A 21729-nucleotide genomic window follows, 5' to 3' on the forward strand; every position below is an offset into this window, starting at 1 on the left:
TGTAGTATATCCATACAACGGAATATCACTCAGCCATAAAAAACAATGAAGTACTGGTAACATGTCACAAAGTGGATGAGCTTCAAAAGCATTATGCTAAATGAAAGGAGCAAGCACGAAAGATCACATATTGTATGATTCCATTTATATCAAAAGTCTCTACAGGGACAGAAAATAGATTATGAGCTGCTAGGGACTGGAAGTAGGAGGGATCAGGGAGTAACTGCTCATTGGTTATGGCATTTCTCTAAGGGTGACAAAAAATGTTCTGGAATTAGATAGCGGTGGTTGCTGCACAATATTGTGCATATACTAAAATCCATTAAATTTTACTTTAAAATGGATAAAATGGTGAATTTTTTTGTTATATGAATTTTATCATAAATAAACAAATACACAGGTAGACACATACATAAAACACTGCTTAACTGAAAATTACTACTATTCAGTTGTGAAGCCATTCCATTATAATTTGAAATAATGTCATATATGTGTCCAGTCTTTAAAAGTATGGTTCCAGATTTTAGATCCTCACAATGCATATATACAAATACCAATTCATCTTATGCTTACAATTTACATTATGAGGCTAAGACAGCAATTAAGTTGTTTTAATGACAGTTATTATACAGGATGAGCCAATCAATAAATACTGGAACAATTTGAACAAATTACCTCCAAAACCCTACAAATAAGATATAGAAGCTTCCCTATGAAACTTCACTTTTTAATCAGCATCTGTAGCAGAAAATTTGCAAAACATGAATAAATTATTTCTAAAGCCTTTAGAAATCATTAAGGAACTGCCAAAATGAAGCTAATATCAAAAAAATATTTTTCATATCTCAAAATTCAAAATGTTTACCCTGCTTTAAGAAGACATCTGTGATTGATAATGACCATGTGAGCTTTACACATTCTTACCTTTAATCACTGTAAGCTTAACAGGAACAGCTAGACAACATTTTTATAGTCCACACCGAATGGTACCATTTTTGAAATTTTATAACCTAGAATTACTAAGGTTTTTATATCAGTGAAGGTCCATAAGGATGCTCTTTGGCAATACCAAAGTATAATTCAGTTTACCCTAAATTGCTTAGTTTAGCAGAGTCAATTCTACGTTAAAGACTGCAAATTCTGATATTTGGGAATCAGTGCCATTGTGTATTAACTGCCCCAGTCTAAGAAAGCACCAGGATGAATGACAGGAGAAAGAGCACAGCCCTTGCAGCTGACCACTGGCTGAGAAAACCAACATCTATGGAAAACCTTAATGGACAAATTTGTAATTAACAAATGTAATGTAAGTAAAAAGATGAGCCACTAAAAACCATTTCCCCAGATCAGACAGGACGAAGCTTCTTGAATGAATAGCCTCCTCAAGTCAGTCAGATGTTAAGTGTTCTAAAACAGCAATGGTCATGTTGTAATAATGACCATACTACAAAGCCTGAAATAGCATAATAAAAAGGGGAAAATTAAAATAAGTTCCAAGAACAGCCTCAGGTAAATCAATGAAATTAGAACACTCCCTCATCACATCATATACAAAAATATACTCAAAATGGTTTCAAGACCTAAATATAAGACATGACACCAAACAACTCCTAGAAGAGAACACAGCCAAACATTTTTGGATATAAACCATAGCAGTATATTCTCAGACCAATCTCTCAAGGCAAAAGAAATAAAAGCAAAAATAAACAAGTGGGACCTAATCAAACTTAAAAGCTTTTGCACAGCAAAGGGAACCATCAACAAAACGAAAAGACAACCTAAGGAATGGAAAAAAGATATTTGCAAATGACCTGACCAACAAGGGGTTAATTTCCAAAATACACAAATGGCTCATACAACTCAATATCAAGAAAACAAACAACCCAATCAAAAAATGGGCAGAAGACCTAAACAGACACTTCTCTAAAGAAGATACACGGATGGCCAAAAAGCACATGAAAAGATGCTCAACATCGCTAATTATTAGAGAAATGCAAATCAAATCCACAGTGAGGTATCACCTCACACTGGTCAGACTGGCCATTATCAAAAAGTCTACAAATAATAAATATGCTGGAGAGGGTGTGGAGATATGGTCATCTTCCCACACTGTTTGTGGGAATGTAAGTTGGTGCAGCCACTGTGGAAAACAGTATGGAGGTTCTTTAAGAAACTAAATATAGAGCTACCATATGATTTAGCAATATCACTCCTGGGCATATATCCAGAAAAGACAAATACTCTAATTTGAAAAGATACATGCACCCCCAGTGTTCATAGCAGCACTGTTTACAACAGCCAAGACACGGAAACAACCTAAGTGTCCATCAACAGATGAATGGATAAAGAAGATGGGGTGTATATATATATATATATATATATATATATACACATGCACACACACACATACACACACATCTATACACACACCTACATACACACAATGAAATATTTCTCAGACATATAAAAGAATGAAATATTGCCATTTGTAGCAACATGGATGGACCTAGAGAATATCATACTAGGTGAAGTAAGTCAGACAGAGAAAGACAAATATCCCATGGTACCACTTATATGTGGAATCTACAAAATAATACAGATGAATCTATACACAAAACAGAAACAGACACATAGACATAGAAAATAAACTTACGGTTTACCAAAAGGGAAAGGGAGAGGGGGAAGGGATAAATTGGGAGTATGGGATTAACCGATACAGAATGCTATAAATAAAACAGATAAGCAACAAGGATTTGCTGTATAACACAGGGAATAGTATTCAATATCTCATAATAAGCTACAATGAAAAATAACCGGAAAAATATATATATATATAACTGAATCACTTTGCTGTACACCTGAAACTAACACAATACTGTAAACCAACTAGACTTCAATAAAAAAATAAACAACTCTTTAAAATGAAGCTGAAAAATAAATAAGTTGCAAGAAAATATTATCTTTACAAGACTATTAAATATAGTTAAGATCTGTCCACCGTCATTATCAAACAAACAAATATTGATATTTTTCACAATCAACGAATCCTGAAAGGAGAAGCGCAAAAGAAGGACATTTTACCTCTTCTAAGCTGGGGAGCGAAGAGGACGACACTGTGCGAGCCGACAGCGGGTGGAAGGGCTCTTGGCTGACAGCAGGCTGATGGCTCTGCATGTGCACAAAAGGGGTCTGCGGTGGCCTGGGCGGCAGTGGAGGTAGGCCATAGGGAAAACCCGGCCCCATCAGGCGATTCTGCTGTAAGTTGGCGAAAGTCCATGCTCCATCAGGTGCCAGGCATTTCAAGGGAGGAGGGGCGAGGTGTTCAGACGGCAACGAGAAAGGCGAGCTGAAGAGCTGTGGCGGCAGGCGCTGTGGAAATGCTGGGTTGCTGGCTACTTCGAGGTCTCTGCTGCTGTCACCGAAGTTGGAAAAGTGGGTACTGTGGTCTGCACTGGACGGGGGCGTGGGGACTGCTGGTGGGCTCCTGGTCTGAATTTGTCTATATTGCAAAAGTCTTGATTGAGGTGGCGGCATCTCAGCTAGTTCCCGTGTTTCACTTTGATCACGATTAGACAGTTCTCTGATTAAGTCTTGAAACCTACATAAGGATGATGAAATATGAGGAGGAGAAAACAAAAGAAAAGCTTCATCACATTAAGGAGAGCTTAATCAACTACATATGTAATGTTTACAAACAATAGCATACTACTTAATCAGAACTAATGTTAATTCATCTCAAGAGTAGGAAGCATGAACACTCATAGGCGTTGAACTGAAGACACTAAACATGCCCAAGTATCTGATTTCTTTCTTTTCCCTTGGTGTTAAAAACAACTGTCCTGGTCTTCACATGCCTTTGGTAACTGAGGGCTATAAAAGGTCACCATAATGGTGGATCTTATTCAGAAGGGACTAGGAAACACTTCAATGCATTCACATGACACCATAAAAACAAGTTTAGAATGAGGACCGAACACTCAAACATCTATACTTAAAAGATGGTAGAATTTCGTGCTACTAGAAAAAAACATATTGATGATAAATTTATAATTTTTAACTTCTAATTTAATTCTGTCCTCTTTGCATTCTTTGCATTATGACTGAGTATGAAAAAACCACGCACAGTGATGGTACATTTCTTTTAGAAGGACTGCAAAGCAAGGGGGCACATTAACTTACGAGCCACAGCGGGTCGTCCATGCCTAGATTTTCAGAAGAGTTACTTCTCAAAAGATGCTCTATATTTTAGAGTCAATCGACAGAACTGTGGAGCAATGTACCTAGAAGGCTGGCATCCAATTTCTTTGGGACAATATTCCAACCTGAGGCTAAAAGGACACCACTCAAGAAGGACAATAGGGGGCTCATGTCAGTCTGCTGGAATACCTTGAGTCAGCTGTTTCTGCTTCATCTTCGGCACTGCTGGGGGGCTTCCAGTCTGCTCTCACTGGTGGCTGATGTAATCCAATGGGTGGCTGGGGAAGATGCTGGAGGTGAGGGTGAGGATGAGGATGGTGATGGTGTGGGTAAGGAACACTGCCCTGGCTGAGATAGGCGTGATGCTCACTCCACTGCTGTAACCGCACCTGCTGCTGCCGTAATGCTTCCAGAGCCACACTCCCATGCACACGATCTGTAGAAACATTGGTGAGAAGTTTATGTTTTCAGCATTTAGGGTTTCAAGTTAATTCTTTCAAGAGTTTTTACAACCAGATATTCTCCAGAAAGAAATGGCTACAGTTTGAGTTTTGGAGAAAGCATATGTTTTCTAAACTTGCCAGTAACTAAAGTTATGGTGATGATGATGATTCTTCCTTACCTACATTACGACATAACCTGACATCAACTGGATGCTTAGTATTATATAGCATTTGGAACTAGATTCTGATTACCACAGTAACTGATTGATTCTTTTGCTGGCGTTATTTAAAGAAATGAATCAATCCTGACTCAAAAAATATTGTATAGCACATGTCATTTAAGTAAATCATCTCTGAATTTGTCACATCCAGCAGTGATCAGAGGACTTACCTAAAGCCTCTCCTACAGGCAATCCTGGGGGGTTCTCATCAGTGAAGTTATTCAGATGTGAAGGAAGAATGGGGCCGGGCTGCGCAATGGCTCGCAGAGGACTGTGGCCCCCCTGCAGCATGGGAGGGGGCTGCTGCTCAGGAATCACAGCCTCTGCAGGAGGGGACTGTGGTCGATGAGAAACCGCAGTATTAAAAAAAGCACTGTTGGGGCCTGCCTGACAGACAGCAGAAAGCTGAGGCGGCGGCTGGCCCAGCGGATTCTGGGGCGGGACTCCCTGATTCGGGTGGGGCGGCATTTGATTTGGTTGTTCAGGCAAATTATTCTGCTGCTGATTTGACAAGGCGTGCTGCTGTGGAATTGGAAATGGCGGTCTTGGCAGCTGGGGAAGTGGATGAAAATGGCGACTGGGGACTGCATACTGGGCGTGGGGAGCAGGAACAGGGAGATTTATGTGTCTTGGGTTGAGATTGTCTTTGCGATGAAATTTGGGATAAACAACACCAGGACGTGATTCAGGACTTCTGTTCTGTGGATTTGATTCCAAATCCATCTAAAAAAAGAAGAAGTATTTTTTAGCTGCAGAAGATCTAAGTCCTGTGGTTCACCACCTTTTCCCACCCCTAGCACATCTAAAAGATATGATCCATTCTTATCCGTAATAGCCGGAGTGCTGGGGGCCTGATAAATCACTTTCTGACAATCAAATGAGGGAATATTCTTTAAATTAGGAAAGATGAAACAGAAAAAAACCCGCATATTAAATGTGAGTCACAGGGAAAGATACTACTATTTTATTAGCATATCCACTTTAATTCCTTTAAAAACAATATTTTTATTTTCACACTATCTTCCTTGGAAAGATAACCATTTATTTCCTTCTGATATAAATCATTAAAATGTGTTCTTTCCTTCTGATTTTATTGTTTTTATACATCTCTTCCTCAAACATATCTATATTAATATAAAAAAAGTCTCAGTCTAAATAACTTTGAAGTGAACAAAAAAAAAAGTACTATATCACCTTTGCATTAAAAGCTTGGCTGTCAATTTTTGCCATTATTCCTTCAACAAACACTTACTGAGGGCCTACCAAGGACACTGTGCCTGGGGCTGGAGATAAAAAAGCAGTCAGACTTAGTCTGTACCCCCAGGAGTGCAGAGCAGGGGTTGGCAAACTACGACCCCCAGGCCACTTCCAGTCCACCAGATTTCTGTGCATAAAGTATTACTGGAACACAGCCACAGTTGTGCAAGTTGACACATTGTCTACGGCTGCTTCCTCACTACAATGGCAGAGGTGAGCGGCTGCAACAGAAACCACACGGCCCACAAAGCCTGAAAATTTAGTATCTGGCCTTTCACAGAACAAGTCTGCTAAGCTCTAAACTCTGGCTTAGAGTCCAGTAGAGGATACCAACGTGTATACATAAAATTAGAGGTGTTGTAAGAGGACGTGAGATGACATCCTGGAGCCTGAGAAAATTAAAGGTGACTTCATAGAGATAATGATAATCTTGCATAAAAAGCTGGAGTTTTGGGCTTCCCTGGTGGCACAGTGGTTGACAGTCCACCTGCCGATGCAGGGAACACGGGTTCGTGCCCCGGTCCGGGAAGTTCCCACATGCCGCGGAGCGGCTGGGCCCGTGAGCCATGGCCACTGAGCCTGCACGTCCGGAGCCTGTGCTCCGCAATGGGAGAGGCCACAACAGTGAGAGGCCCACGTACCACAAAAAAAAAAAAAAAAAAAAAAAAAAAAAGCTGGAGTTTTTTATCTAGTATGAGGGAAGTACATACGAGATAAAGGTGACAGCTTATACACTGAAGCAGATTTGAGACGAGAAGTTCTGTGCACATAGCGCTACAACTGGACTTACATGCTAATCTTCCCCTTCTTGAAATCAGATGAAACTGCAGAAGCCCAATTATACAAGACCCTGAATGAGTCAATACTGAGAAAAAACATGTTTTTAATCCTGTAAACTGTGGCAAGCTACCAAAGGTTTTTAAGCTAGGGAGTGCTGTCATCTTTCTAAAACACAAGTCTGATCTTAAGTGACATGAAACTGACCACTCTCAAGAAGACAGAACAAGCAGTTTGCTCCTGAATTGAAGCTGGGGTAATCCGGCAACAAAGCTATTGCCACAAATGGCTGAGATGTGCCAATCATGCCCCAAGAGAATTCTCATGTCTACCTCAAATGGACCAACATTAAATCTGGCCAATAAGATCCTGAAGACTACTGGGTATATATAAATTATGTAGAAAATGAAATGAGAAGGATGATAACTCTGTCCCAGTCTTCCCAAGCAGCTGCAATGCCTGCTCTTCAACTGTCTCAGAACCTGATTAAGCCTCTTTAAAAACAAACATTTTCCCCTATAAGTCTTCATCTTTTTAATGACTAAAGCGACATTTCAGCTGAGATACACCTTTCTCCAAAAGATACTGTTGATAGGCATACTCTGATGGCATGAGGGAGACCATGATTAGATGTCAAGGTTGTATGTGGATAAGCTGATGTTTCAATTGCCTTCTTCACTTCTGACTTTTACATGGACAAGAAGCCGGGCCAGTGTCGTAGAAATTTAGATCAAGACTGTGCTCCTCTATGATACTACAACAGGCTAAGCAGGGGAGATGACTGTAAAGTCTGAAGGAGTCTGACTCTAATATTATCAGAATTAGATTCTCCTCTATCGCTTTCCTCTTAATCCTGAGTCAAGGAGAGCTAGGACATTTTCCCCCTAGGCCCCAGGACGAAGCATGAGGGTGGAAAAGAAAATGAAACATGTCTATCAGGTTGCCTAGTCCCCTAACAGGGAAAGACCACAACAGAAAATTTTAAAAAAGGACTGAGAGACGTTTGGCTATCTTGGCTTCAGCTGCTCTGACAGTACCTAAGACTCTCCCGGTTGGGTCTGTTCTAACCCTAACCCTGGCCCTCTGACTGCAGATGCTGTTGCTGTACCGCCCCACACGCCCTCTGCTTTCTCTCTGCACCCGTTCCCAAACACACAGGACGCCTACTTTCACTGCTGCTTCCCTCTTACTCTATCAGCAAGCTCCCCTGGCTGCCTAATTGGCACTGCAGCTCCTCCAGTGGGTACTGAGCCCTTCCAGTTGTATAAACTGTGAGTCAGAGCTGCTTAAGAGGCATAAGTACCTGAATATAGAGAACAGTTGCTTAAAGCCAGCCTGAGCCTGCAGATACAGATTTGGAAGTCACTATCAGGGAGCAAGTAATGGAAATTGTGGAATTGGACTAGTTTATGGTAAGAAAGCACAGAATGCAAAGAGTGTTATGGGACCATGACAGAACCCTGGGAAACCCCAACTTAAGGACTAGGGACAGATGGGAAGGGGTGGACAGGAACTTATAAAAGAGACAGAGTCATGTTAGAAAGAGTTGTGATAAGTAGAAATGTGTGTCAAAGAAACCAAAAGAAAAAAGATGGTCAAGAAGAAAGAGGTAGAAAATAGTGCCAAATACCAAAGAAAAGTCAAGTAAGGCTACAACTGAAGCATGTTCATAAGATTTGGTCACTTTGAGTTTTTTTTTTTCCCTTTGGCTGCGCCACTTGCAGGATCTTAGTTCCCTAACCAGGGATTGAACCCGGGCCCACGGCAGGGAAAGTGCGGAGTCCTAACCACTGGACCACCGGAGAAGTCCCTGGTCACTTTGGGCTCAACAGTTTTAGTGAAATGTTAAGGCCTAATACTAGTCTGTGTTGGTTAAGGGACAAATAAGAGATGAGGGGAAAAAGGAGAAACTAGGCAGTAGCTATATAAAGGAAATAAAGGCCAAATAAAGTGTTTTTTTAAAAAAACAGTCTATCAATCAATTTACTTACAGGCTGAGGAGGAAGAACCAGTAGCTGGAAAGAATCTGAAGATAAATGAAGAGAAGGGACAAGGTCTGTGAGGTGACCGAAAGAGGAGAGATAAGTCTTAATGGAAACTCTTCCTCTGAGATCGGTGATATAGAAGGATGTTCAAGGACACAGGAAAAGTGTGAGGACTAAAGTTCTGAGTTAAGAGCGTGAAATCCTGATGAATTGCACTCTAAGGGAAGGTCATCCACTGATCGTAAGAATAACAGGTAGAAGGTAAGCAGGCATCAGAAGAGCTGCTGAGAAAACTGGGCAAAGGGAGCCAGGTACATACAAAAGAAATGGGGAGGCATCCCACGGGTTCGCTGAGATCAGAAAGCATGAATTTCCAGTGGCACTAATTCAACCAATGATTTGATTTTCCCTCACTGGTTCACGAGCACAGAAGCAGAAAAAGCAGATGAACAAACAGGTTAAGAGTTAAGGATGCACACAGCAGGTGTGACGAGAGGACAAGGTGAGGGACTTGAGGAAGCTAAGTCTTCCTTCCGCACTATAACAGCTCTTCCCAATCTGAGATAATTTTTAATAACACATCTATAGCTGTGTCTTCATTTATTACTTTATAATTGGAAGTCTCTGAATTCAAGTCTATTGCTAAATAACACAATTTGAGAAAAGTATTCTGATAAATAAAATAGTGTAGACAAAGAAAAGGTGGAGGGAGAGAGTGCAACATGACCCACCAGACGCTCATGAAACAACAAACATAAAAGATACACATAAAAAGGTAGATAATTTTCTTTAAAACACCAGGATTCCAAGATGATCAATCAAACTAACTCCATTAGAACAATGTATTCACTAAAGGTAAACCACATACCTGTTTTGATTCTGTAGGCTTTTTCTCTGGTGTCCGAATCTTATTAATTTCAGGTCCAGGATTATTTGTATCACTTTTACCTAAGAAAATATTTCAAAATTCTTATAAATTGTCTCCAGTAGATGTTACAAAATGCCAATGACTATCCAATATTAGACAAAGAAGTAGAATATTTTAAATATTTTTCAACAATTATTAATTATTACTGCTTGGGTTTTGTTCTTAAATTTTCAGAGTTGCAATTTCTCTGCAAGAAAGAAAATTTATAAATGAAGCAAATCTCTCTGACAAGGCAAAAACTTAATAAGGGAATAACCTTAAAATATCAACTAATTCCAAAGATAACTGCCCATTCTCCAGGAAATTACAGCCTCATTTTCTTAAACTAGACATAGAAAAGGTCTATTTATAAAGGTTTACTACTTTGGCCATTTATGAATGCAAAAATCCAAATAATGCGTCAATGTAATTTAGTAAAGGAATCTAAACTAAATAAAGATATTCTGAAAGGAATGCAGTTATACTTTTAAAAGTAACAGATATCAAACTAAATATAAGTGGATGACAAACATTAAAGAAAGCAATATTAAGGTTAAAAAAATCACAATTATAATAGACAAATAATGCTAGTTCACGCATGTGAAAGGCTTTTAATCTATAAGAACTAACTACTGGATATTTTAAATCCCTTGGAAGAATCCTTAATTTGGGTTCTTCCTTGAAAACATTCTTTTAAGAATGCCACTGGAACTCTGTGCCAGAATAGCCTTACTACTAAACTTTAAGAAAAGAAAACTACGATGTCTGAGATGAAAAATACACTGGATGGAATTAGCAGATGTTTAGACACTGCAGAAGAAAAACTTGGTGAACTTGAAGGCATAGCAATAGAAACAATGCAAGGTGAAACACAAAAAGAAAAAAGAATTTTTTAAAAGATGAAAAGAGCATCTGTGAACTGTGGGGTAACTTTAAGAAGCATAAAAAATGGGTAGTTGTTATTCCTGAAGAGAAAAAGAGGTGAGACAGAAACAATTTCTGAATAAAGGTCAAAAATTACCAAATTGATGAAAACTGTAAACCCACAGATACAAGAAGCTCAACAAACCATAAACACAAGAATCATGAAGAAAACTACACCAAGGAATATCATTTCATCATAAACAAATTACTAAAACCAGTATAAAAATAAGTTCTTAAAAGCAGTCAGAGGAAAAAAAGACATGTTATATGCAGAAAAGCAAAGATAAGGATGACATCAGATTTCTCACTAAAAATAATGTAAGCAAGAAAACAGTAGAGTAACATCATTAAAATACTGAAAGATAAAAACTATCAACCAAGACTCTATACCCTGTAAATAAAAACATTTTCAGACATACAAATGCTGAAAGAATTCATTGCCAGCAGACCTGAACTACAAGGAATGTTAAAAGAAGTCCTTCAGGCGTAGAAAAATTACTGAAATAGAAACATGAATATACAGAAAGAAATCAAGATTACCAGAAGTACTAACTACATGGATAGATATAAAAGATTATTTTTCTTATTATTTAAAACTATTTTAAAAGATACTTGGCTCTTTAAATGAAATAATAACAATGGTTGAGGTTTATAACATAGGAAAAGTAAAATAAATGCATGATAACAACAGATAAAGACCAGAAGAGGAAAACCTGAAATACTCTGAGGTTCCTTTTCTGTACGTGAGTGGTAAAACATAAATTGGAAAGTAAACTGTGTTAAGTTAAAGAACTTTTAGAATGGGAGAAAATATTTGCAAAGGAAGCAACCAACAAAGGATTAATCTCCAAAATATATAAGCAGCTCAATATCAAAAAAAACAGACAACCCAATCCAAAAATGGGCAGAAGACCTAAATAGACATTTCTACAAAAAAGACATACAGATTGCTAACAAACACATGAAAGGATGCTCAACATCACTAATCATTAGAGAAATGCACATCAAAACTACAATGAGATATCATCTCACACCAGTCAGAACGGCCATCATCAAGAAATCTAGAAACAATAAGTGCTGGAGAGGGTGTGGAGAAAAGGGAACACTCTTGCACTGCTGGTGGGAATGTGAATTGGTACAGCCACTATGGAGAACAGTATGGAGGTTCCTTAAAAAACTAAAAATAGAACTACCATATGACCCAGCAATCCCACTACTAGGCATATACCCTGAGAAAACCATAATTCAAAAAGAGACATGTACCAAAATGTTCATTGCAGCTCTATTCACAATAGCCCGGAGCTGGAAACAACCTAAGTGTCCATCATCGGATGAATGGATAAAGAAGATGTGGCACATATATACAATGGAATATTACTCAGCCATAAAAAGAAACGAAACTGAGCTATTTGTAATGAGGTGGATAGACCTAGAGTCTGTCATACAGAGTGAAGTAAGTCAGAAAGAGAAAGACAAATACCGTATGCTAACACACATATACGGAATTAAAAAAAAAAAAATGGCATGAAGAACCTAGGGGTAGGGCTTCCCTGGTGGCGCAGTGGTTGCGAGTCCGCCTGCCGATGCAGGGGACGTGGGTTCGTGCCCCGGTCTGGGAGGATCCCACATGCCGCGGAGCGGCTGGGCCCGTGAGCCATGGCCGCTGAGCCTGCGCATCCGGAGCCTGTGCTCCGCAACGGGAGAGGCCACAGCAGTGAGAAGCCCGCGTACCGAAAAAAAAAAAAAAAAAAAAAAGAACCTAGGGGTAAAACGGGAATAAAGACACAGACCTACTTGAGAATGGACTTGAGGATATGGGGAGGGGGAAGGGTAAGCTGTGACAAAGCGAAAGAGAGGCATGGACATATATACACTACCAAACGTGGGGTAGATAGATGGTGGGAAGCGGCCGCATGGCACAGGGAGATCAGCTCGGTGCTTTGTGACCGCCTGGAGGGGTGGGATAGGGAGGGTGGGAGGGAGGGAGATGCATGAGGGAAGGGATGTGGGAACAGATGTATGTGTATGACTGATTCACTTTGTTATAAAGCAGAAACTAATAAAAAAAAAATTAAAAAAAAAAATTAAAAAAAAAAAATACCTAAAGACAAATGACAATGAAAACACAACAATCCAAAACCTATGGGATGCAGCAAAAGCAGTTCTAAGAGGGAAGTTTATAGCAATACAAGCCTACCTCAAGAAACAAGAAAAATCTCAAATAAACAATCTAACCTTACACCTAAAGGAACTAGAAAAAGAAGAACAAACAAAACCCAAAGTTAGTAGAAGGAAAGAAATCATAAAGATCAGAGCAGAAATAAATGAAATAGAAACAAAGAAAACTATAGCACAGATCAATAAAACTAAAAATTGGTTCTCTGAGAAGATAAACAAAACTGATAAACCTTTAGCCAGACTCAACAAGAAAACGAGGGAGAGGACACAAATCAGTAAAATTAGAAATGAAAAAGGAGAAGTTACAACGGACACCGGAGAAATATAAAGCATCATAAGAGTACCACAAGCAACTCTATGCCAGAAGAAATGGACAAATTCTTAGCAAGGTATAACCTTCCAAGACTGAACCAGGAAGAAATGGAAAATATGAACAGACCAATCACAAGCAAGTAATGAAATTGAAACTGTGATTAAAAATCTTCCAACAAACAAAAGTCCAGGACCAGATGGCTTCACAGTTGAACTCTATCAAACATTTAGAGAAGAGCTAATACCCATCCTTCTCAGACTCTTCCAAAAAACTGCAGAGGAAGAAACACTCCCAAACTCATTCTACGAGGCCACCATCATCCTGATACCAAAACCAGACAGAGATACTACAAGAGAAGAAAATTACAGACCAATATCACTGATGAATATAGACGCAAAAATCCTCAACAAAATACTAGCAAACACAATCCAACAACACATTAAAAGGATCATACACCATGATCAAGTGGGGTTTATCCCAGGGATGCAAGGGTTCTTCAGTATACACAAATCAACCAATGTGATACACGATATTAACAAACTGAAGAATAAAAACCATATGATCATCTCAATAGATGCAGAAAACGCTTTTGACAAAATTCAACACATATTTATGATAAAAACTCTCCAGAAAGTGGGCATAGAGGGAACCTACCTCAATATAATAAAGGCCATATATGACAAACCCACAGCAAACATCATTCTCAATGGTGAAAAACTGAAAGCATTTCCTCTAAGATAATGAACATGACAAGGATGTCCACCCTCGCCACTATTATTCAACATCGTTTTGGAAGTGCTAGCCACGGCAAGCAGAGAAGAAAAAGAAATAAAAGGAATACAAATTGCAAAAGAAGTAAAACTGTCACTGTTTGCAGGCATGATACTATACATAGAGAATCCTAAAGATGCCACCAGAAAACTACTAGAGCTAATCAATGAATCTGGTAAAGTTGCAGGATACAAAATTAATGCACAGAAATCTCTTGCATTCCTATACACTAACAACGAAAGATCAGAAAGAGAAATTAAGGGAACAATCCCATTCACCACTGCAACAAAATACCTAGGAATAAACCTACCTAAGGAGGTAAAAGACCTGTACTCAGAAAACTGTAAGACACTGATGAAAGAAATCAAAGATGACACAAACAGATGGAGAGATATACCATGTTCTTGGGCTGGAAGAATCGTTACTGTAAAAATGCCTATATTACCCAGAGCAATCTACAGATTCAATGCAATCCCTATCAAATTACCAGTGGCATTTTTTTACAGAACTAGAACAAAAAGTCTTAAAATTTTAGGGAGAAACAAAAGAACCTGAATAGCCAAAGCAGTCTTGAGGTAAAAAATCGGAGCTGGAGGAATCAGACTCCGTGACTTCAGAGTATACTACAAAGCTACAGTAATCAAGACAGTATGGTACTGGCACAAAACCAGAAATATAGATCAATGGAACAGGATAGAAAGCCCAGAGATAAACCCACGCACCTATGGTCAACTAATCTATGACAAAGGAGGCAAGGATATACAATGGAGAAAAGACAATCTCTTCAATAAGTGGTGCTGGGAAAACTGGACAGCTACATGTAAAAGAATGAAATTAGAACACTCCATGACACCATACACAAAAACTAACTCAAAATGGATTAGAGACTTAAATGTAAGACCAGACACTGTAAAACTCTTAAGAGGAAAACATAGGTAGAACACTCTTTGACATAAATCACAGCAAGATCTTTTTTGAGATCTACTTCCTAGAGTAATGGAAATAAAAACAAAAATTAAAAAAATGGGACCTAATGAAACTTAAAAGCTTTTGAACAGCAAAGGAAACTACAAACAAGACAAAAAGACAACCCTCAGAATGGGAGAAAGTACTTGCAAAGGAATCAACAGACAAAGGATTAATCTCCAAAATATATAAACAGCTCATGCAGCTCAATATTAAAAAAACAAACAACCCAATCAAGAAATGGCCGGAAGACCTAAATAGACATTTCTCCAAAGACGACACACAGATGGCCAAGAAGCACATGAAAATCTGCTCAATATCACTAATTATTAGAGAAATGCAAATCAAAACTACAATGAGGTATCACCTCACACCGGTTAGAATGGGCCTCATCAGAAAATCTACAAACCACAAATGCTGGAGAGGGTGTGAAGAAAAGGGAACCCTCTTGCACTGTTGGTGGGAATGCAAATTGATACAGCCACTATGGAGAACAGTATGGAGGTTCCTTAAAAAATTAAAAATAGAATTACCATATGACCCAGCAATCCCACTACTGAGCATATACCCAGAGAAAACCATAATACAAAAAGACACATGCACCCCAATGTTCACTGCAGCACTATTAACAATAGCCAGGTCATGGAAGAAACCTAAATGCCCATTGACAGACGAATGGATGAAGAAGATGTAGTACATGTATGCAATGGAATATTACTCAGCCATAAAAAGGAATGAAATTGGGTCATTGGTAGAGACGTGGATGGATCTAGAGACTGTCATAAAGAGTGAAATAAGTCAGAAAGAGAAAAACAAATATCGTATATTAACGCATATATGTGGAATGTAGAAAAACAGTACAGATGAACAGGTTTGCAGGGCAGAAATAGAGACACAGATGTAGAGAACAAACATATGGACACCAAGGGGGGGAAAGTGGTGGTGGGGGATAGTGGTGTGATGAATTGGGTGATTGAGATTGACATGTATACACTGATGTGTATAAAATTGATGACTCATAAGAACCTGCTGTATAAAAAATAAATTAATTAAATTAAAATTTAAAACTTAAAGGAAAAATAGATAAACACCAATTATATTTGGAGAATTCAATATTCCTCTCTCAATATTCTTTTTTTTCAACGTAGACAGAAAATCAGCAAAGATAAAGTAGACTTGAACAATCGTATTAACTAACTTGACCTATAGTACTAGAGCACTCCATTCTTCTCAAATGAACATGGAACATTTATAAAGATAGACCGTATCCTGAGCCATAAAACAAATCTCAATAAATTCAAAAGGATTCAAGTCATGCAAAATATGTTCCCTTACCACAAAGGAATTAAAACTAGGAATCAGTTAACAGAAAAATTCTTAGAAAATCCCCAATAACTCACCCAAACTCACCTTTCTAAATAATCCATGGATCTAATTTTAAGAGAAAATAGAAAGTGTACTGAACTGAATGAAATAAAAATAGAACACTGGAATTTTGTGGGATGCACTACTGAGGAGGAAACTTCTAACACCAAGATACCTCTATTAATCTAAGCTTTCGCCTTAACAAAATAAGTCCAAGAGTTGTATTCTGAAAACTCTTTTTTTTAAAAGGCTGACAGTAAAGACCTTAAAGAAGAGAGAGACACCGCGTTCATATAACAGAAGACTAAATATTAAGATGTCAGCTCTCCCCCAAATTGACCTACAGATTCCATACAATCCCAATCAAAATCCCAGCAGGTTTTTTTTTTGTAGAAACTCACAAGCTGATTCTAAAATGTATGTGAAAATGCAAAGGACCTGGAATACACAATTTTGAAAAAGAAAAACAAAGTTGGAGGACTCATACTACCTGATTTGAAGACTTTTATGAAGCTACAGTAATCAAGACAGTATATTTGGCATGAACAAACATATGCATCAATAGAAGACGACAGAGACTTCACATAGGCAGTAAACTGATTTTCAACAAAGGCACCAAGTAATCTTAATGGAGGAAGGAGAGTATTTTCAACAAACGGTGTTAGAACAACTGAGCATACATATATGTAAAAACAAAACAAAATGAGAACAAAAAAACCCTTCAATTCTTACCTCACACGACATATAAAAATTAACTCAAAGGAGACCTAATATAAGAGCTAAAACTATGAAACGTCTAGAAAAAAACACGGAAGATCTTTGTGATCTTGGATTAGACAAAAAAATTTTGACATAACACCAAAAACATGATCCAAAGAAGAAAAAAATGGATAAACTGGACTTCATCAAAAAGGGAAACTTTTATTCTTTGAAAGATACTGTTAAGAAAATCAAAAGGCAAGCCATATCCTGGGAGAAAATATTTTCAAAACATATATCTAATAAAGATTTGTATCCAGAATATATAAAGGACTCTTACAACTTCGTAAGACAAACCAATAAAAGAGTGGACAAAAGATACAAATAGACACTTCATCAAAGGTATACAGGTGGCAAATAAGCCCAATGAAAAGATACTCAACATCATTAGTCATTAGGAACATGCAAATTAATACAACAACCAGATACTATCAGATACCCATAAGCAATGGTAAAATTAAAAAGACTGACAATACCAAGTACTAACGAGAATGTGGAGCAACTGGAAATCTCACACATACTAGAAATGAAAAATGGTCTGGCCACTTTGGAAAACAGTATGGCAGTTTCTTATAAAGTTAACAAATGTGCTCAACAAGCTCAATCCTGGGTATTTACCCAAGAGAAATGAAAATATGTTCAATACATATGTTCACAGCAGCTTTACTCATAAGAGCCAAAAATTAGAAATAATTAAGGATAGATAAAAACAACTGATGGAGAGATAAAAAACACTGTGGTTCATACATATAAGGGAATACTAATCAACAGCCAAAAGGAACAAACAACTGACACAGACAACACAAATAAATCGCAAAAGCATTAAGCTAAGTGAATGAAGCCAGACACTATGATTCCATTTATATGACAAACTAGAGAAAAGACCAAAGTATAGGCACAAAAGTCAGATCAGTGGTTGCCCAGGGCTGGGGCTGGAGGAGGAAAGTGACTGCAAAGGGACATGAGGGAGTTTTTTGAAATGTAAACACCCTGAATCTTGATACTGGTGGTGGTGAACAGCTCTGTATATTTGTCAAAACACATCAAACTACATTCTAACAGGGTGAATTTTACTCTATATAAATTATATCTCAATAAACCTGACTTTAAAAATTACACAAGGTAATTTTTCCTTATTTATAATTCTAGTAGACAAGAGACTACGATTTGCATAAGAAATAACTACTTTAAATAAACTATTGCCACAGTAGCATTAATATTTAGTATGCTACAAAAATATTTTGGGTCAACAAAAATGTTTAACAGGAGAGGGTTTTCTGTCTCAATTTTAAATGACTATGATTTTTAAAAAAATCTAAATATTAACATTTTCCCAGGAAATTGATACCATCAATTATAAGTGGTAGGTTACATGTAAATTTTGTATCTGTGCACATATCTGTATCTTCTGGAGAGAGGATCCACAGTTTTTACATCAGATTCCTCCTCGAAAAGGTTTATAATCTATGAACGAGTTAACAATCACCCTGTGAAAGGAAACTTGTATGTTGATACAACCTGGCGCATCATCAATTTAGGAACATGAGGCAGCAAAGCAACTCACCGTTTCGACTCTGCTCATGCTGATCCTTCTCCTGAGGCTGGTTTTGCGTCTGCCCTATGCTGACAGGTGGGTGATGCCCAAGGCCATAAGGTATAGGAGAGCCCCGCCCATGTGTCTGTAAGAGGTTCATATTGTAGGCCATTGCTGCCTGGTGTGTAATGATTCGAGGATCAACTGCAAACCTACCCTGGTATCCTGTCCATGGTACCTAGGTTATTATAAGAAATAAAATAATTGCTTTCAGTACATTTTGAAAGGCAAACTGCTATAGTGCTATTAATTAGGAAAGAGCAAACACACAGAGATGTTAATTTTATCAAAATGAATAACTACAAAATGAATGCTAATAGTAACAATTGGCAGAATGACTGCTATATCTCAACTGGCAAAAAAAAAACCCCAAAAAAGCCTCCTTGAATCTTTAGTATGTAAGGGAAAACTGACCATTTCCCTTACACACTAGGTTAGGAAGAAATCAAGGACTTAAAATTGGTAATTATTCCTTGAGGCATCAAATCATTTTATAGTCTTGAATCATTTTCCCTCAATATGAATGCATATATGTCACTGATTACCATGAAAACTGTCTTTTAAAGTCATAACTGCATAGATATACAGTTTAATAAACTTGAATAATAGGGAAAAAATTTAAGAAAAAATTCAGTCTAAGGAGTCTCAACTCAAAAAATATGTATTACTATTTTATATGAATAACCAAATCATTTAATGTTCATTTACTGTAGGCAAAATTCAAACAGTTCATTAATTTAATTAATGCATTTGATTAATTAAACCACAGAAACAGAAAATTTCTTTAGGTGTGTCAAAATATATAATCTCTGCATATTAATATAAAATGAATAAACACAATGACATCTGAGCTACCACCCCTATTATTTTATTATAATACAACTGTTAAATTCAGACTCTTAGAAATCTTTAAAAGTCTCTTTGACCTAGTAAGATGAAATATAAATCCCAAGGGACTTACTATTTAAAGCAGATGATGTATAATGTTGCCAGGCTGTCTGGGAAGAAATAACTCAGCTAAAATGGAAAGTCTATGGGGAGTCGACATAAATGACATATTTCTTATTGACAGTTATTCTCACTGGCTGCCGGGATTGTGAACCATCGTGTCCAACATGGCTGAAAAATGTTGGCAGCTAGGCGTTTTTGCATTTTGGGGGTGTAGGTAGGGGTGCCAAAGATCCTTGACAATGATCACCTCTACCTGAAACTACAGTACTTATCTTAAATGAAAGAAATATTTTCTAGGCTAAAATTCCTGAATTTGGAAATATTAGTAAACAGCAAATTTTTTAAATTACCAAAATACTCAAAAATCTTAAAGGAAAGAAAAATGAGTTTTAACAGAAGATGGAAGCCCTCTAAAAATCTATAGTCTTAGAAATGATTTAATAATGTTTTTAAGTGCCAGTAGGATTTCGTAAGGCATGGAATTTCTCAGATAAATTTAGATCCAAGGGAGCTAGGCTAATCCAAACCTTTTTCCCTCCTCCAAAGAACTGTATTTCTTAGGGTTAGTGAATTATATAAGAATGAAAAAGCAAAAGATAAAATAAAACATCACTTTACAAAACAAGAGTCCAATTTACTAGCTCTGTTAACTTTTAGCCCAATTTTCCCCAGTAAAAATATTTAAGATAATACAAAGGCTTCTCAATCAAAACACCCAATTTACAGATTTCTTCATAGCCACTGACAATATAGCAACAAATTTTAAGCAACAATTCACATTTCTTTGGTCGTAAGAGCTGCTTTGAATGAAAGAAGCTTACAGACATTGAAAACCAAAAAAAAAAAAAAAAAAAAAAGAGAGAGAGATTAGTAGAACACTATTTGGGAGGAGAGTCACTAGTTTAGTGAAGCCTATTTTATCTTATTCAATAGAGAGTATCTTAAACATCTACTTACAGGTAAAGGCACGGACATAACTACATTCCCTCCATAGACGGCAGGTACATAAAGAATACTTGTCCCAGTGTGAGGATCTATTCTTTGAACAGGGCTTGGAGATTTCCCCAAATTTGGGTGAGGTCCAAGAGGAGGTGGAGGAGTATATGCTCTGATAGGGTTGCCAATAAGCACAGAAGGATTGGGCTGAACTGAAAAACAAATAGGGAAAGGATGCCCTCAATAGCTGTACATATTCACGTAGACAAAAATAATTAAAATCATCCAACAGCAAAACACATTCCCCAGCTTTGCCGTAAGGTATCTTATATTCAAAGAGTTATCAGTGTGAAAGAGTAGAGCATATTAAAAAAACAATCACTTTACCATATTCCCTAAAATTAGCTTGAGATATACAAAGTATTCCTTGTAAAAACTAGCATAATTTTAAATGTCTTGCAAGGAGCTGGAGATGTGTCCTTCAAGAGAGAAAACCATACAGTAAACATTCTTCTGAGACTAGAAAACGTAAACAATTCTTCAGAATAAAGTTTTGAGTTGCAAATGTAGCACAGCCACATACAAAACAGTTAAGCAATTACTGTTTTAAAAGCATAATTCTGCAACATTTTAAATCACTTATATAAGCTTTACCTTGAAAATTTGTATAACCAACATTTGTAGGATATAAATATGTTCCAAAAACTTATGTTGCATAGGAGGCTTAAATGTTCATCCATATATGTACCTTGGTACCTACAAAATCACCCCTTTCAGAAACAACATATCAAAGCATTCACAAGAACAGATGTATTGAATAAAAGAGTTACATGAGCTCCAAAGTGTCAGAGTGTGCGTGTGTGTGTGTGTGTGTCCCTCTCCATCTTCCTCTTTCTAAATGATGAAATTTGGAATAAACGTCTTACATCATAAAAGCAAGTTTTCATAGGGCTAATTTTTCCACTTACCAATTCCATCATTCTGGAAATGATCATTCTGGATATGATGAAGGCTTTTCCCCTTTAGAGAAAAACACAAATGTATAATCATTTAAACACACCTAATATTAAAGAACAATGAGCATTTTCCTCATCCCATGCAAAATAAATGTATATAGCAACAATTAAAATTTAAAGACTGTGAGTCTGTAATTAATAACCGTTAGATGCCTCTGAGCCAACCTTC

The 21729-nt window shown here is 37.4% G+C and overlaps 1 protein-coding gene across 6 annotated transcripts in view; it reads right to left on the reverse strand.

Moving 5' to 3' along the window:
• The window catches only part of HELZ (helicase with zinc finger), a 179030-nt gene that overhangs the window by 38377 nt on the left and 118924 nt on the right, over window positions 1-21729 (reverse strand). For all 6 annotated transcript variants that reach the window (XM_082603666.1, XM_082603668.1, XM_082603669.1 and 3 more), the window contains 7 exons: window positions 21513-21564; window positions 20566-20756; window positions 18628-18835; window positions 9749-9828; window positions 5032-5584; window positions 4387-4633; window positions 3082-3598 (listed from right to left, as the gene is read on the reverse strand). In XM_082603666.1, coding sequence (XP_082459792.1) covers window positions 3082-3598; window positions 4387-4633; window positions 5032-5584; window positions 9749-9828; window positions 18628-18835; window positions 20566-20756; window positions 21513-21564 — 1848 coding nt within the window. The remainder of the gene's footprint in view (window positions 1-3081; window positions 3599-4386; window positions 4634-5031; window positions 5585-9748; window positions 9829-18627; window positions 18836-20565; window positions 20757-21512; window positions 21565-21729) is intronic.

This window comes from Mesoplodon mirus (assembly GCF_964341445.2).
Source record: "Mesoplodon mirus genome assembly, chromosome: 18".
In the NCBI taxonomy this organism is placed as follows: domain Eukaryota; kingdom Metazoa; phylum Chordata; class Mammalia; order Artiodactyla; family Ziphiidae; genus Mesoplodon; species Mesoplodon mirus.